This window comes from Carettochelys insculpta, chromosome 1 (assembly GCF_033958435.1).
Source record: "Carettochelys insculpta isolate YL-2023 chromosome 1, ASM3395843v1, whole genome shotgun sequence".
Lineage (NCBI taxonomy): Eukaryota > Metazoa > Chordata > Testudines > Carettochelyidae > Carettochelys > Carettochelys insculpta.
This window is the reverse complement of record NC_134137.1, coordinates 118,030,554-118,048,185: the sequence shown is the minus strand read 5'-3', so window position 1 is coordinate 118,048,185 and position 17,632 is coordinate 118,030,554. Positions and strand designations below refer to the sequence as shown.

Sequence of the window (17,632 nt, the reverse complement as noted above, 5' to 3'; positions counted from 1 at the left end):
AAAATGTAGTATGTCTTTTTAATGGTTGCTTAGTAAACAATATTATTTTGAATGTTTGTAGGGCATAGGTCTGATTGATTTCCATTGAACTCGCTGAAGTCTGAGCAATTTTACCAGGTATCCTGCAGCACTTTAAAGACTAATAAAATGATTTATTCGGTGATGAGCTTTCGTAGGACAGACCCACTTCATCAGATCCATTTCATTTCCAATATAGACTGACATTTATAAGTACAGAGGACCAAAAGAAAAAAAAAATTGCAATAAAAACTGACAAAAAACACGTTTCCTGATGTCTGCTCTGTGTCCATTTATTCTTGGGCGAAGGTTTTGCCCAGCCTGTCCCATGTCCATAGTGGCAGGGTATTGTTGGCACAGAATGGCACATATAGTGTTTCTCCAAATGCATGAGAATGTGCCCCCACATGAGAAATACATTTCCTGGATACCAGAGTACAAATCAATGATGACCACATCGACACCGCCCTCTACCAGAAACCCACTGATTGCTAAACTTACCTACATGCCTCCAGCTTCCATCCAGCTCACACCACATGATCCATTGTTTATAGTCAAGCCCTTAGATACAATCGCATCTTCTCTGATCCTACTGACAGAGACCAAAAACTTCAAGACCGCTACCAAGCATTTATAAAACTTAATTACCCACCGGAAGAAGTAAGAAAACAGATTGACCAGGCCAGACGAATACCCAGAAACCAGCTACTCCAAGACAGGCCACAGAAGATCAGCAACAGAACACATCATTATCACCTATAGCCCCCAACTCAAACCACTGCAACACATCTTTAAAAACCTACAACCTATTCTAGATCGTGATTCTACACTCCAGAAGGCCTTAAGTGACAGGCCTGTCCTCTCCTATAGGCAACCTCCCAACCTAAGAAAGATTCTCACTAGAAATCACAGGTTACACCACAGTAATATTAATCCTGGAACTTTTCCTTGCAACAAATCCCGCAGCCAACTTTGTCCATGTATTTATTCTAGGGATACCATCACTGGACCTAACTATGCATCTGACAAAGTGGGTCTTTGCCCATGAAAGCTTATGCTCCAAAATATCTGTTAGTCCATAAGGTGCCACAGGACTGCTTGTTGTTCTTGAAATATAGACTCACACGGCTACCTCTCCGATACTTGGACCTAACTATGTTAGTTACAAGATCAAGGGCACATTCTCGTGCACTTCGAGCAACATTATATGTGCCATTATATGCCAACAATGCCCTGCCACTATGTATATTGGACTGACTGGGCAAAACCTTCGCCAAAGAATAAATGGACAGAGCAAACATCAGGAAACTCACCACACATAAGCTGGTCAGCAAATACTTCAATGGAGTGGGCCATTCTGTTAAAGACCTGAGAATTTGTGTCCTGGAACAAAAAGAATTTAAAATCAGATTACAGTGAGAAAGTTGTGAACTGGAATTCATATTCAAATTTGACACATTAACACACATGGGCCATGTCTACACTAGCCCCAAACTATGGCCATTTCGAAGTTTACTAATGAAGCGCTGAAATGCATATTCAGCGCTTCATTAGCATGCGGGCAGCCACGGCGCTTCGAAATTGATGTGGCTCGGCACCACGTGGCTCATCCCGACGGGGCTCCTTTTCGAAAGGACTCCGCCTACTTCGAAGTCCCCTTATTCCCATGAGCTACCTCTCTGTTACTATTCAGGTGTCCTGTATTTGGCACAGGGAAATATGGTCACTTTATATATAGACAGTTTTGATGAAGAAAGATTTCTATTATTACACAAAGGCAATGAATGAAATAATCATAATAGAGCCACGAAAACTTAGACTTAGCTCTTTCAGCTTTAAAGGGAATCAATAAAGGCTCACTTAAGGCACTCCATGATGTAACATACCACAAAGACACTTTCTATAATGTCCACTAAAAATGGAAGGCTGTGGTCATTTATTTCTAGCTAGAGCCAGGAGAAAAACTATTTTTTTTTTTTTGGTTTGGTGACACTTCCAAAAATAGAAGAAAAAAATAATCAGGTTTGTCAAACTGAATCTGATTTACAACTTAAAAAAAACAAAAAAGGGGATTTTTTTTTCAATTCACCTATCAATTCTATTCTGGAGCAGATAATTGAATCAAGGTTGTTTATATCCAGGGAACATGCCCTAGCAACCATGAGAAAGATTTGGAGAAGAAAAAGTAGAGTTTAGCAATGCCATTTCCTCCTCTGTTTTGTGACTGGCCAAAACTATTTGGGTTGAACTGACATATAATTTCAGAATTACCAAAACTGCAGTTTTGTCAAATTATTTGGAAAAAATTCTGCCCTGCTTTAGTTCTAATACATCTACCTTTTTATAGCAGTAGTAGAAAAATTTGCAGATGAAAGAAATCCAGTCCTGAAGGAAATGGTAATGTCTTGAGACATCAGCCAATAGTCGTAGCTGGAACTGCATATCTTAGATCGATTTTTCAGGCTAGTGCAGACCTGGCCTCTGTTTCACAAATGATGACTTCAGTGCCTATGCTATGTGACTCCAAGAAAGGGCTCCAGCATGTGGATATCCAGCAGAGAAAAGCACTTCCTTACAGCCTAGAGCTGTGATGTCCAACCAGTTCTGAAGTGAACTAGCCACATTATTCTGAAAATATATTTATTGTTCAAGCCAACTAGCTACATGTGGCTAGTGTGTTCGACTCTACAGGCCTAGAATGAAGTGCCTACCACTAGGAAAGGGACAGGGATTATGACACACAATTCTTGTCAACCTCTCTTGGCCTAGCATGCTGTCTTTTGTGGACAGCATTTTTAAAACCCCTCTCTCCTCACTCAGCTTAGGTTCAGATTTTGTTGACAGCAGTGTTATTCCCGTGATTTTCTGTCTGAAGACTTAGCACCACAGCACCTAAGCACCTTTGTACATCTGTGCCTTTGCCCTATCCTGTGCTAAACAGATACAAGACAAATTCATCCTGGTATAACTCCATCTGTAGCAGAGTGAGTATCTACTGAGGTACTAGATGAATATGGCAGGTTTTTCTTAGAAAGACCTAAACCTCATCAAAAGGCTAAGTATTAGACATTGGACCTGCCTTAGAGGTAGGTCAGTTGACTTCAGAAGGTTATTTTAAGGTAATTCCGTTAAAGTGGTGCAAAACACTTTATGGAGCACATCTTTCAGTTCAAACTTAACTGAAATAAACATGGTTTAAATAGATTATGAACTGGTTTAGGATAAACTGAAATAAAACGCTTTTAATTGAACTTGAGTTCTCACACAAGGGTATGCAATAATTTAAACTGGTTTAAAAAAGACAATTTAAGTTCAACTCATACAACCTTCTCATGTATACAAGGCCTTTGTTAAGCATACCTATCTGTCCTGCAAATTTTGACAGAAATAAAGCTATTGTAATCATACTTTGGATTTAGATACTTTATTAAAATACAGGTGAACCCTGATTATCTAACCTTTGATTACTCAATATTCCATTTTATCTGACATGACAAATATAAGAATTTTTAAAACAAAAAGCAGTCAAGTAGCACTTTAAAGACTACTATTTTGCTAGTCTTTAAAGTGCTACTTGACTGCTTTTTGTTTTGATAGTGTATAGATTAGCACGGCTTACTCTCTGTTACCATTCAAGAATTTTTAAGAATGACTGTATTGTGTTTTCATTGGAATTAGTAATAAACTGAGTTTATAGATATTTTTACATTTTTTTCATTAGTATTCTGTACTATTCAACATTTCTGTTATCCAACCATCCTTCGGTCCCATTTAGGTCAGATAGTCAGGATTCTAACTTATTTTGAAAGTGCTTTATTAAATAAATAAAAATCATCTCCAAATCTAAGAGGAAAAACAGTTCTACTTGAGGTGCTACATGGAGAGCTCAGATATGCTAGTTTAATTTCCAGCTCTCACAGATTTCTTGGGTGACTTTGACCAAATTACTTAGTCGCTGCGTGCCTCAGTTTCCCCGACCGCAAAATGAGAGTAAGAGCATTTTCCTGCCTCTCAGAGATACTGCAAGGCTAAACAAATCACCGATTAGGAAACGCTATCATGGGGGGAGGGCACATAGGCACATTTACTTCCCTTGTTAGACACTACTAAAGTTGGCTCTTACCTTGCAAACCTTTAGGCGCCTGCTTAACTTTAAGGGAGTGAGCGGACTACAGAGCAAAGCGCAGACAGCAATGCTAGTGGAGTTATTTACCGCAAGGGCGAGTCTGAAACCCGCCTTGCCTTTGCTGTGTCCAGGCGGGTTTGGCCCCTGCTCCGTGAGCACCCTGAGAGATTCCTCGGCCAGACCAGGAGGAGGAGAGCGCAGTCGCACCAGCAACCGCACCAGCCAAGCTTTAGGCGAGCACAGCTCCGCCCTCCTGAGTCCGCCTGGGGCCGGAGCTGGCGCTGGGGGAGGAGACCCAGGCACCTCCCCTTCCTGCTGCTCGGGCTGTAGCTACACCGCTCTCTGCCTGTCAGGCCCGGCTGCTGTAGCTACACCCGGAGTGGGTTGTGCTGCAGCGGCAGCTCCGCCTCCAGCCGAGACGCACCAGCCCGGAGGAGGGGCAGCCGCTGCCAGTGCTGGCCCCGCAGCCGGAGCCTGCAGCCGCGCGCGCTCCGCCCGCCGCTCTCGGCGACCCGGGGCTGGTGGCGCGGCTCGAACATGCTGCACACCTGGCAGGCCGCCGCCGCCGCCTTTTGCCGCCGCCTGCGCTGCGCGGGCCGGGGCCAGCTCTTCGGGGCAGCCGGCCGAGGGCCTGGGGTGGAGGCCGTCCGGGCGCGGGGCTGCTCTGGCGGCGCGTGGAAGTGGCTCAGACCCACAGGCCAGGATACCGGGATCCAGACCTACAACAGCCTGAGCAGAAGCAAAGAGCCCTTAATACTGGCCAAGGCGGGCGTGGCGAGCTGGTAGCGGTTTAAATAGCATTAATACGTGGCCAGCCCAATACAAAATGTACTAACGCGTGAAGTCAGTAAATGAAGATTATCCTCTGCAGCCCTCTAAAATACTGCTGAGATGAGTGGGGGTCGGGGGTCTTAGCAGCGTTCCCCTGCTTTTCTTTAAACTGCGTGAAAAGGGATCCATCCCACGCAGCTCATCGCTTGTGGCCATCTACAGTGTGTTTAATGTAGCTGATGTGGGTCTCACCCATGAACGTGCATTCCCCAATTAATTAAGTGTGTTAGTCTTTAAGGTGTGACAGGACTACTTGTATCTGATTTTAGTTGGTTGTACCAGCAGGTAACAATGTTAAAAAGCTTTTGGCTACTTTATTATTTGTTCACTAGATCTTCACTTTGTTCACAGGTATAGCTGTGGACCAACAGTATATGATCATGCGCACCTTGGGCATGCTTGGTGAGTTGTTTTAAAATTATAGGAGGAAGGCTGTGCATTAATGTTTTATGATGTCAGGTGATTGATTGTAGAGTAGGGCTAGAAGAACCTATGGTATGTCTATACTGCCGTTAAACACCTGCAGCTGATCTGTGTCAGCTGACTTGGACTTGCCATGCTCAGGTCGTGGGGCTGTTCAAGTTAAGGTAGGAGGCCTGGGATGCTCCCCCTTCTCCAGGTTTCAGAGCCCAGGCACCAGACTGAGTCTAACTGTCTATGCCATAGTTAAAGAACCCAATAGCCTGAGCTCTGTGAGCCAACATCAGCTGGTTTTTAATTGCAGTGTAGACGGACCCCTAGTGTCCAGCGGTCCAGGACAAACCTTAGGTGGAGGAATGAAATGTAATTGCTGTGTGGAGGACAAGCTGCTGCTCTTCACTTAAGAGTGTTTGTGCCTCTTTCCTGAGACTGAAAGTGAAAGCTAGCCTCATGCAATTACTCCCTGCTTGGGAGCTGTCCCAATTTGCTAATTTGCGAAATTGTTCTTCTGGGAGTTGGAATTCAGGATGTGGCTGATTATGTGCTAGTGGGTTAGAATTCAATATGACTTTGATAAATTGGTCTGAAATTAACAAGGTGAAATTCAATAAGGACACCTGCAAACTACTACACAAAAGCTTTGTCTTCACTTAAAATGCTACAGTGGCACAACTATATCACGTCTGTGAAGATGCTCTGGGAGGTCCATGCTAGGCCTTAAGTTGATCCTAGATACAGAATTCCTGCTATGGCAACTGTATAGCTAGAATTGATGTATCTACAATCAGCTTATCTGGCTGTCGTCACTGAGTGAGGTCTACAGGAGAAACTCTCCCATCAACCACCCTTACTCCTCATGATAATGTAGAGTACAAGGGTTGACTGTCAACCCCGATAGGTAAATTTCACCCATCCTCACTAGGCACGCAAAATCAAACTGCAGAAGATCAGCAGTATCAAGGTCATGGGTAGAATTCTTCTGTAGACATTCTGTTGTCTACCTCGGGAGTCAGGTCTGCATAACTATGCTGTTCAGATATCGGAGGGATAGTCCTATCAGTCTGTACCCGCGAAAACAATGAAGAGTCCTGGGCACCTTAACGATTAACAGACTTGTTTGGGCATAGGTTTTTGTGTGCAAAAACCCACTCCACCAGATGCATGCAAATAAAGGCCCAAATAAATCTGTTAGTCTTTAAGGTGCCACAGGACTCCTTGTTGTTTATGCTGTTCAGCCCAACACACCACTGACTGACTTAGTTAAACCAACTTACTGTTCTAGTGTGGACAAGGCCTTTGCCAATAAATTGAAGGCAAAACTGCAAAATGCGGAATAGCTGCCTATCTGGCAGTCCTGCTGGAAAGGATCTGGAGGTTATAGGAAAATCAGAAATTGAATCTGAATCAATATGGTGCATTTGTGAAAAGGTCAGTATTCTGTAGTGCCTTAGCAGAGGAGTCTCATGGAAGACACAAAAAGTAATTGGCCTGTTCCACTTGGCACTGATGAGGGCTCACGTAGAATACTGTGTCCAGTTCTAGATGCTGCACTTTAGGAAGGATGTGGGCATGTTGGAGGGAGTCTTGAAGAGATCAACAGAAATGATAAAAGGTTTAGAAAACTTGACCCAGGAGAAGAGGTTAAAAAACTGAGCACGTTTCATTTTGAGAAAAGAAAACTGAAGGGGTGCGGTGCACGGACCTGATAAGTCTTCAGATTTGTTATAAAGAGGATGGTGATCTATTGTTGTTCACTGATGGTTGGGCAATAAGTAGTGGGCTTAATCTACAGCAAGGGAGATTCAAGTTAGAGATTAGGAAAATATTTTTAGTTTTAAGGTTAGTTAAGCACTGGAATAGGCTTCTAGGGAAGGTTGTGGAATTTGTATTATTGACAGTTTTTAAGCAGAAGTTGGACAAATGCCTGTCAGGCATTGTCTAGATTTACTTGGTCCTCCCTCAGTGCTGGGGACTGGACTTGATTTCGGGAGCTCCCTTGCAGCTCTGTACTTTCTATGCTGTTTAGCAGAATGGAGTTGGGCGTACAGCTGCCATTTGATAACGTTTACTGTATGAAGGAAATGAAAGGAAAATCTTGTTGTTCATTTCAGCATTAGGTCAGACATATGCTGATGAATCTATGGTTTTTGAGTTCTGATCAGTTTGTCTCCAGGTGGACTTTTTATTTATTTATATTTGTATATAAATCATATTCTATAGATATGAATATAGATACTGATTAAACAGTACCACTGTTTAAAGATTTTGGAATGAGGGTGACTGCTAAGATATGTGTAATTTGGATTCTTTTTTTGAAACAATGAGTACTTGGGCCAAATGTTTATGAAATATTAGGTTTAAACAGGCCAGGATAAATTGTGTGAAGTACGTGCTTACACTCCCACGGTGCAGACATTTAAAAGACTGCTAGATATATATAAGCAGCTCTTTTGACCACATTGCATATGAACTTAGGCTGCAAGAATGATTTTTCCTTTCTTTTGGCTTGGTTACTGTGTCAGCACTTAGAAAAATAGCACAGGACTGGCAGTGGGACAATTTTAAGACTGGTAGGCTCAATTTTTTTATTGTTTTATGTTCATTAACTTGTTTGAAAAGCCTGTGTGACTTATTTTTACTCCCTGTAAACAATGGTACAGTGCGTCTTTGTTCTATGAAACTAAAGACCACAAATATGCCAACACTTCAAAAGTCACTGACAGATTTATAGTAATTAACGAGTTTGATTATGAAGGATTTGAGGATAGGGGGCTATTGTAAAAGAAACATTTCATTTTAAAAATTGATTTAAGGCATTTGATAATGGCTAAAATCTTTAGCAGACAGTCTGAGCTCCTGTGGCCAGGATCTCCAATCCTACCATTGTCAGGTACACAAAACTCCTACTGATTTGGAAATTTTGCTCTCATCTTTACTGCAAGGAGAACACTGGAGAAATTCTGTGTCTCTGCACATGCACAGAATTCATGGGCCCCACAGATTTCTTTGCTCCCCCACAGAAAAATGACTTCTGATGGCAAGTAATGAGATGCCACAAGACAGTCATGAGTCCTTCCACAGCAGTGCAGGCAGGGTCGGTTTGGGTGATTTGTTCCCATTGCTGTTAGTGAATTCCTCCAGGAGTATAAAATAGGGGCACAAATTTTAAGACTCCCTTAGATCTCCAGAATGGTGTGAAGAAGCCTTATTATAACAGCATGGCCTTATAAACAGAATAGCACTTTTGTGATTAGAACTGATCTAATTTTTGGACTGAAGAAAATTCCCTGTCAGCATGTGGTCCTTGAGCTGTTTCATACTGCTCTTTCCAGAGATAGTCAATATAAATTGTGAGTTTGAGTCTCCATGCCTCTCTTGCTCTTCAGTTGTCCGTGGCTATGATAGAGTGATCTGTCAACAGACGTTACTGTTGGAAGCTGACAAAACTTCTGTCAACAGATTGCAGCCACGCTGCAAAGCAGATCGAAGGAGTGAACTGCTCTGTCGTCAGAGAGTGGCCAGACTGCCTGGACTGCTCAGCCATTCTCTCAACAAAATGGCCAACTAGCAGCATAGCAGCCTGGTGTCCCAGAAGCCCTGTTTGTCAACAGAAGCTCCCCCAGAACATCTAGACTGGCTTTCTGTCCACAGCGGCGTTCTGCCTCATGGGAGAACGGCAGAACCTTGTAGACAAAAGTGGCGGGTTCTGTTGGTTTTTCTGTTGACGGACTGCCTTGGGAATGTGGACACTCCGCCAGTTTTATCGACAAAATACCGGTTTGGTTGACACAATGCTGGTTTTGTTGACAGAACTCTCTAGTGTAGGCATAGCCTGTGACATAACACTGAGCATATGGCTGTGTATATTTGTTGACTAATACCTGAAAGTAAAGGGTCAACACTGCTTACATTACTGTTAGAGGGAATTTGGGGATTTTTTGCAGTGTTCCCCAATTTTATTCTCCATCCATTTTAATGTAGTTTAAATAAGTCGCCAAAATAATTGAAACCAGCATGATTCGTTCCTGGGGTAAAAAAAGAAAGTGTGTCAAGTTCAAGAAGAAGGCATAGGGCTTGGTTGCAAGAAGGAAACATCACAAGGAAAACTGGTTACTGGGAGAAAATGATGTGGATGAGGATGTGGCTATGGCAAAGTGGATCAACTGATTAGTAACTTGAATAATTCACTTTGCAATGCACCGTTCTTCAAGACTGGCTGTCCCATTTGTTTGGTAAGTAAATTCCCAAGCTGTTTACTGTGTCAGATGGTGCTCGGAAAAAAGAAAAGTTTTTAGTTTAGCTCATCCTTATGGCTTGCTTAATTAGTTAACTAGGTTTGGAATCTATTACGCAATTGTACAATATACAGAAAGCTGGTAGGAGAAATCTGGAGTTTCCAGTTGCCACTGAGTGTCATTTTCTTATTTTATACAGTAGGATCTCAGTATTCGCAAACCTAAGGTTCATGAATTTCAGTTATTTGCAAGCAGCCGCTTCCCTGGGGCACGTGGTGCCAGCAGCCACTGCTTCCCCTGGAGCTCTGGGCAGCAGTGCTGGCTGCCACCACTTCCCCCAGGGCCTGGAGCAGGGACCACAGGCAGCCAGGGCTGCCGTATTCATGAAATTCAACATTTGTGAGGGTTCTCAACATGGAACCCTTGCAAATGTCGAAACCCTGCTGTATTGCATAATACCTAACCCTTATTTTGGCACATCATGGCCACAGACCATAAAGGTGATTCCTTAAATCTATTCCCTTTTTTACTTCTGTGCGGTTCAGCTTTTTCAAGGAAACCCATCCTATACTTGTTTTCTCAAAAAACCTAAGTTCAATGGGGCTTACTCCAAAAGGAAGTGCGTTCTAAGCATAGTCAGTCTTAGCTTTTTGGTAACTTGGTTTAAATCAGTTTTGTTTTGTTTTTTTTTTTTTAATTTTGGTGACTTAAATAATGTCCATTTAAATGAATTCATCCTGGATCAATACAAACAATAGCATGTTGTGCAGGAGCAGCAGAAAAAAAATTGAAAAATACTTTAATCTTGTTAAAGAAAGAATGCTACTATCTCTGCTAAAAACTGTGTGCACTGAGCTTCTGCGGGTCCCACGGAAGGCAATGGAAGTTGCAAATACTTGGCATCTCTTCGGGTTCATGCCTATGGTGTTTAAAATCATAAGTGCTATAAGTAGAGATGCTCAGGCTGCTGCTGTACACACTGTCTTGAAGTAGTTATAACAACCCGATACGTGGTTTTAGCCTTTAGCACTTCCCATATAAAAATTGTTTCAGTGCAATTGCTTAAAATGAAGTATATATTGCATCTTACTTCATTGCAGAGGAAGGCTGTCTTTCATGTTTAGGAGCATGAATGTCAAATGCTGGTTATTTGTAAATAATTCTTCTTAGGTTATGCTGCTTCCCTAATTTGAGTGTGTTCTTTCTCTGAATCCATTGGGTGCATCTACACTTGCATTCTTCTTTTGAAAGAGGTAGGCAAGTGAGGGGAATTGAAAATGCAAATGAGGGACATATTTGCATACTTGACACTTCATTTGCATATTCTTATTTTGGAAGAGCTTCTTTTGAAAGAAGAAAACCAGTATAGACGCTGCTCTTTCGAAAGTAAACCCCATCTTCGAAAGAATCCTTCTTCCCATTAAATAAAGGGAAGAAGGATTCTTTCGAAGATGGGGGTTTACTTTCGAAAGAGCAGCGTCTATACTGGTTTTCTTCTTTCAAAAGAAGCTCTTCCAAAATAAGAATATGCAAATTAAGTGCCAAGTATGCAAATATGTCCCTCATTTCCATTTTTGATTTCCCCCATTTGCCTCTCTCTTTCGAAAGAGGAATGCAAGTTGTGATGGGGTTCAGGGGTCCCCCTGCACTGCACCCCGTCCGCTGGCAGGAGTGACTCTCACTCAGCAGGTACAACAGCAGGTTTATTAGGCAACAGATGTCCAGTTTCTCACAGAAGCAACAGCATAGCAGCCAGAGACGGTCCTTCCAACCTGTCCTGGGGGGAAGACCCCGAGGGGTGCCCCTCTGGGGTGTAGCTTTCCCCTCCTCAGGCTGGCTGCCTTCCAGCTCTCCCTTCTCCTCGCCTCTAACTGCCGCCCCCGATTCAAAACCCAGCTCAGCTCCTCCCTGCTCTTTGTTCAGGCAGAGGTGTTATCTGCCAGTTGTAGCCCCAGGGTCATCCTTAGCCACTGGGAGCTGCTGCTTGCCTCGGACATCCAGCCTGACTCACACATGCACCCCCCCCACTCCATCACACAAGTGTAGACGCACCCATTATATTTCATTTCCTCAGTGTATAGTTGTGACAGAAACTGCAAGAGGAGGATTGTACTGTATTTTTGTGTATCTGTTGTGGACTTGCAGGTTTTGAAATACTAATTGTCCAGGTACAGAAATGGCAAACTCTCCTCTTTGCACTCCCAGCAGTTATATGTTACCTTTTTCTTTTTGTGTTTATTGCTGTATTTTCCATCCTTTCTATAACTTTCTGACAGTTCTTTATTAACCCGGTAGCTCATGAAGGTCAGCAAATCATGACCTAAAAATATAATTCAAGTAATACCTGACATGCTTTATGATTATTTTTAACTTCCAGATAACCCCTGTTTTAGTTTTACAAATCACTGGGGAAGAGGTTTTATCAGAATATATATCACTAACATTGTTCATTTTGAAAGAATAGCTTAAAACGTAATTGTTCAAGAAAATTATTAAACTCATTATATCAAACTTCTTTTCGTCTCACTCTAGGCCAGGGGTCTGCAACCTGCAGCTTTGGACTCTTTAAGGACTTCTTTGTGGCTCCCGATGCTGTAATTTCAAAGTAGAAAACAAATTTTTTTTTGATAAATGGTAAACATCTAAAAGCCCAGTGATGACCAACTCATCTCTAAATAGCAAATTATGTGTGATCTTGAAATGTTGGATAAATCCCTAGTGTCCCCCAGAGAGAGAGAAGGTTTAGGAGTAAAAGTCAGGAAGACAGTGGTACAAATACTCAGGTAAATTGTGAGGAAATAAAGTATGTAAAAATGTTGTCAATGTCCTGCAGTAAACATGTATCACATTATAAATCATTGTGTGTGCACCCTTCTTAAAACAGGGGTTACAAAAGGTATAGCTTAACATTATTTATTAAGGACCATCTTGTAGTCATGTGCATTGTGGCTCCTGAATTATTGATTTTTTTTTTTTTTTTTTTTAAACTGAATTGTTCTTGCTATGTGGCTGCCGACCCCCTGCTCTAGCCTCTTCTGTCAAGTGTATTTTAATCTCAGATAGTGGCTCTCCACCTCTTCCATGTTAACCCCATGTTACAAAATAGTCTTAGAACCCTTCTCCCATCTGGCTGTAACAGATAGGAAGGTGATTGCACACCCCTGAAATCTGTTTGAGACTTGCGGATTGGGAACCCATGCTCTAGGTTTTGAGAGTAGGGAGGTAAACATCTGAATGCAAATAACAAAAGGAAATATCTTGTTGTGTCCTGAGAGAGGAAACCTGTATATCCGCAGAAAGTTTTATTTAACTGTAGCTCTTATGTGCCAGGATTTTAAGATATTCAGCATGGGTGAGTATATTCTTGTAGTTCAGTAGAGTACCCAATACTCTGTAGTAGCCCATTCTCTAACTTATATCCCATATAACTTTTGCATAGTGAATTACATTGGCTGTCAAGGTTGAAACTGCTACTGTTTCTCTTCTTACTATTACTCTTAATTTTTTTACTCTCAATATCTTTGGTTTTGGCACATGCCTCACTTCAGTCATGTAAACCCTAAATAGGCTTTTTACTGGAAACTAAAAAGGAGCAGAATGTTTAATATTCATGGCCTTTGTTAAAATAATGTACAGTCAATTTGCTGCACAACTAATGCACAATTTCTGTAGGCTGGAATAGCAAGAACCATCAGTTGTGCCCCCAGTTGGGAGCTTAAGGGGCCTCTGGATCTATACATGTACTTTCCCTGTGGCGCTTCTATTTTCTACCACCACTTATGCAGAGATGGCTGAGGAAATTTTGCATATCTGTCCATTCCTCTATCTCCACTGCTTTCCTGGAGAGGTCTACATTTGAGCACACCTCTTACAACTGAGTATCAGAGAGGTAGCTATGTTAGTCTCTATTTGCAAAAACAACAAGAAGTCCTGCCGCACCTTATAGACTAATAGATATTTTGGAGCATAAAGTTTTGTGGGCAAAGACCCACTTTGTCAGATGCCTGGGTCTATAAAGTGCCACAGGAGTTCTCATTCTTACAACTTGGAATTGCCCCGTGTTTTGGTCTGCTCTTCTTTTTTCTCTCCTTTTTTTCTGGTTTCTATCTAGCTACCTTTTTGTCCTTTCCTTTTTTCTCTCCGCTGCCCTTTTTAAGAAGAGGTATGTAGGAGTTTCTAACTTAACTTCTCTATGCAGTAAACTCTTTTTTAACCTGCTCTTAAAGGGGAAAGCTGGCAGCCCGGGCATTGACCTACTCTGGAGCCAGCTGCAGCTCTCCGTGGGTTGCACCTCCTTTCCTCCCTACTGTGGGGCTCTGCAAAGCAGAGCCCTGCATTGGGAGATGGCAGCTGCAAACCTGCCTCCTCCTGCTGAGGCCTATGGCCACATCCTACAACAGAGCACAGAACCAGGAAGAAAAGTACAGGGAGTCGGAGCTGGTGTTTGTGTACAGCCCCACTCCCCGGGAAGAGGGGCATCCCACTCAGTGCTGCCTTGACTCCCTCCCTGCTGCGTGTGAGTGCAGGTGTCAGGTTCCTCTGCACTCCTACGCAGCTTGAGTACTGAACTCTCTGTTCTACAGAATATTTGATTATCCGGCAAACTCCCGGTCCCGTGGATGCTGGATAGCAAAGACTTTACTGTGCTGCTCATTTGCTCATGCACCTCTTTTTGTGTCCCTTCTCCGAACTAAACAGCTCCATTTTTTTGCCCTTTTCTTATATGGAGGTTTTGCTGTGCCTCTAATCATCTTCGTCTCCTATCTTCAAATCCTATCTCTCTCGCATTTTTTTGTTTTGTTTTGTTTAGAACTGAGCAAAGCATTCAAAGCATGTGAACACCATTGATTTATATAGCTGCATTATGATCTCTACCCCAGTCCTTTTGTATCTTCAGGTATCGTTTGTTTTGTTGACTGCACCTGTATGTAGAGCAGAGACTTCAATGAACTGTCCAAAAGGACACACTTTTTTCTGAGCTGTTAAGAGCTAATTTAAACTTCACTAAAGCGTGTAAATAATTAAAACAGTTCTTTTCAGTGTGCATCGTTTTGCTCTTGTTCACACCAGCAGCTCACTTCTGCAGCGGCTCAGCTTAGGAGTGCAGCAAACAGGGGCATGCAGGCCTGGTTGGAGTGGCCCCCAGCTGTGCTGCAGGGTATGGGTGCTCTCGCTGGGCCAACGCAGGCCTGGTCCGGGTGGGCTGCAAGCAGGGGCGTTCCAGCTTGTCCAGAGCAGCACCTGTCTGTGGCAGGGGCTGCTTTAGCCCAGCTGGGCTGAAATAGCCTTCCCAGCTGCTCCTTATCCCTTCAAGTGCCCCTGCCTTCAAGGGCTGCCACTGACAGGGCTACACCAGCCCAGCTGGAGTGCTCTGTCCTGCAGCGGCCATGGGGGGCTGTTGCAGCACCCTGCCTGTGGCAAGCAGGGGGTCTGATCAAGCTTGTGCCAGTTAACAGAAACCAGTAAGACTCATCCATTTAGGATGAGGCATGTCAGTTAACCAGTTAAACGTTTTTTTCAGAAATAATAAGAAGTCCTGTGGAATCTTATACACTAACAGATATTTTGGAACATAAGCTTACATGGGCAAAGACCCACTTTGTCAGCTGCATGAGTCTGATGAAGTGCGTCTTTGCCCATGAAAGCTTATGCTCCAAAATATCTTTTAGTCTATAAGGTGCCACAGGACGACTTGTTGCAGTTAAACTTTAACATCCTTACTTCACACCGTTTTTCTTTATACCTTCATATTGCCCAGTTGCCTTGCTTGGTTAAATGTAACTTTAAGTGTTAGTTTGACTAAGATCTTAACTAAACCAACGGTATGTGATCCCTAAAGTTATATTTTAAAATCAAAATTATTTCTTTAAAGAGTTTGGATACTGTTTTGTTACTTGAATTCTTCAAACAAGCTTTTATTTTTTGTGTTTTAAAAGCATGACACAGACAACTGATGAAGGAAGTAAATGGCACAGATACAGAGATTGTCATCTGCAGGAGGGGTTGCATTGCTGTTTTAAATGCTCTCCCCTATGAACACCTCTTTTATTTGCTGTGTGATAGCTCTTCACCTCCCCCAGGCTTCAGAAACAGGGTTCTCTATGCTTTTATGCAGGGTGTGTGCCCCCAGTTCAAAGAATTGCTGTTCATGGGTCAAAATGTAACCCTGAATTTAAACATTTAATTCTGAAGTGGTAGCGGTTCACTGATGTGAGGGCTGTAGCTTACTTAAGATCCAGTTTTTCAGCTGGGTGATTCTTAGTAGTAATTGTCTTAAGAGCAGAATTCCTTTCTGTTGCACAGCTATTGGTTGTGTCACCCTCCTCTGCCTTGACTTTCTGCTTTCTTCTAGTCTGGATGTTGCTATTGAAGACTGAAAGAATTCTGCTCCTTGAAATTCCAACAGCTCTGTATAAGTAAACGTGCTGTTTCTTCTATAAACAAAGTAGCGGTACAAGGCCAGGGACAGTGCAGTGTTCATGTATGCTAACACATATGACAAAGACAACCACAGCACTAATGGATTAAATTTTAAGCTTTTTGACATTGGTCACGATTCTCTTACTGATAGCGAAATGGTCTTAGAGGGCTCTGACATATTTTGGTGGACTAATACTGCCGGTTGAACCTCCCTAGTACGGCACCATTAGGACCTGACTGGTGTTGGATGAGAGAATTTGCCGGAACATGTGAGGTCAATATTGTCTAGAATGTTATCACCATTTCCCCTGCTTACTGGGTTCTTAAAAGACATTTAGGGATAAATTTAAATATAAATAACAGCACAGAACACAGAGAGCCAGCACTGGTGGCTGTAAACAAACTTTATGGGACCACAGGAAATTTGTCCACACCCATGAGAAGTGGTCATCTGGCTAACTAACATTATGCCCGATGAGAGAATTCCGAATTAGAGAGTTTCAACTTCTCCATTTTTATATAATTCAAACCTTACCTAGAATTATCCAGGGATTCATTAATCTGAGCTCTTACTTAGTTGCATATGCTAGTTTTCCAGCATGTTTTAGTGTGGCATAATTCAAGAAAGTAAGAATAGTTTTCAAATGGGGGTATGTCAAATATAATATGAGTATTTCAGGTAAGATGTTTGTGATGTACGGTGTCATCTAAGAATTTTTGGGAAGGTATTGTGTTATCACCATCAGATCCATGCAGCTAAGTGAAAGGTATAAATTCATCTGCAAAGTTAATTAAGCCTTATTTGTTTTTACAGACTTAGTAAACACAATCTCCAGTTTGTTCTTCATGCTGGATGAAATGGAAAATGTAGATTTGTGAATATCTTTCTGGAGTCAGTCCCATGAGGTACTGAATGCCCACAGCTCCTTTTGAAGTCAGTGAGAGCTGTAGGTTTCATCACCTTGCTGGTCTGTGCCCTTTCCTCAGATGCTATTGTTGCTTAGCCTTTTTGCAATATCTGCCCTTATGAAGACCAAAGGAATGTCTTTGGAAGCATGAGCTGAGATTCTTAGAGTAGCAAATGGCTTCAGAGGGCATCATGTCTTACAGGTTATATTTAATACTCATGGATTTTGTTAAAACAAATATATTTGTTTGAAGTCCGTAAAAAAAACTTAAAATGGTTCCTTCTTAGATGTTTTGGAGGGGCAAAAACCCTGTTGTCTGGTATCCAAAAAGACCTTTAAAGTTGTATAAACAAAACTATACTACTTTGTAATTGAGGTCAGTACTTGTTTAGCTAATCCTTTACCACTTTAATTGGAGCACATTTATATTGATTTATTTCTTTGCGCACATCTGTGCTGTAGTAGCTGAAAACCAGGAATGTTTCCCAACGTGAATGAGGTATTAGAGATTTTAGAAGCTGAGGATGGGGTATAAGTATTATCTTCATTTTAGTAGTAAGCCTTTGGGTTAATATTTAGATACAGTCTTGCTTGAGTACGTCATTTTTAAGAGTGTGTCCAAGAAAAGAAATGCGTCAGAAAATTTAATGTAATGTGTCACTAGTGCCAGAAGA

The 17,632-nt window shown here is 42.2% G+C and overlaps 2 protein-coding genes across 8 annotated transcripts in view; one reads left to right on the top strand and one right to left on the bottom strand.

Moving 5' to 3' along the window:
* The window catches only part of ING1 (inhibitor of growth family member 1), a 28,798-nt gene extending 24,430 nt beyond the window's left edge, over positions 1-4,368 (bottom strand). The window contains exon 1 of one of the 3 annotated variants that reach the window (XR_012645015.1): positions 4,142-4,270. The gene's annotated coding sequence lies outside the window, so the exon portion shown is untranslated. Of the gene's footprint in view, positions 1-1,331; positions 1,351-4,141 lie in introns of those variants that run through there. The other 2 variants (XM_074990306.1, XM_074990315.1) reach the window with 2 other exon arrangements.
* A 215-nt stretch (positions 4,369-4,583) lies between these two features.
* CARS2 (cysteinyl-tRNA synthetase 2, mitochondrial) overlaps positions 4,584-17,632 on the top strand; it is a 54,479-nt gene continuing 41,430 nt past the window's right edge. For 2 of the 5 annotated variants that reach the window (XM_074990223.1, XM_074990214.1), the window contains exons 1-2: positions 4,584-4,926; positions 5,327-5,377. In XM_074990223.1, coding sequence (XP_074846324.1) covers positions 4,682-4,926; positions 5,327-5,377 — 296 coding nt within the window. In that variant the 5' untranslated portion in view covers positions 4,584-4,681. Of the gene's footprint in view, positions 4,973-5,326; positions 5,378-17,632 lie in introns of all 5 variants that reach the window. The other 3 variants (XM_074990233.1, XM_074990243.1, XM_074990253.1) reach the window with 3 other exon arrangements.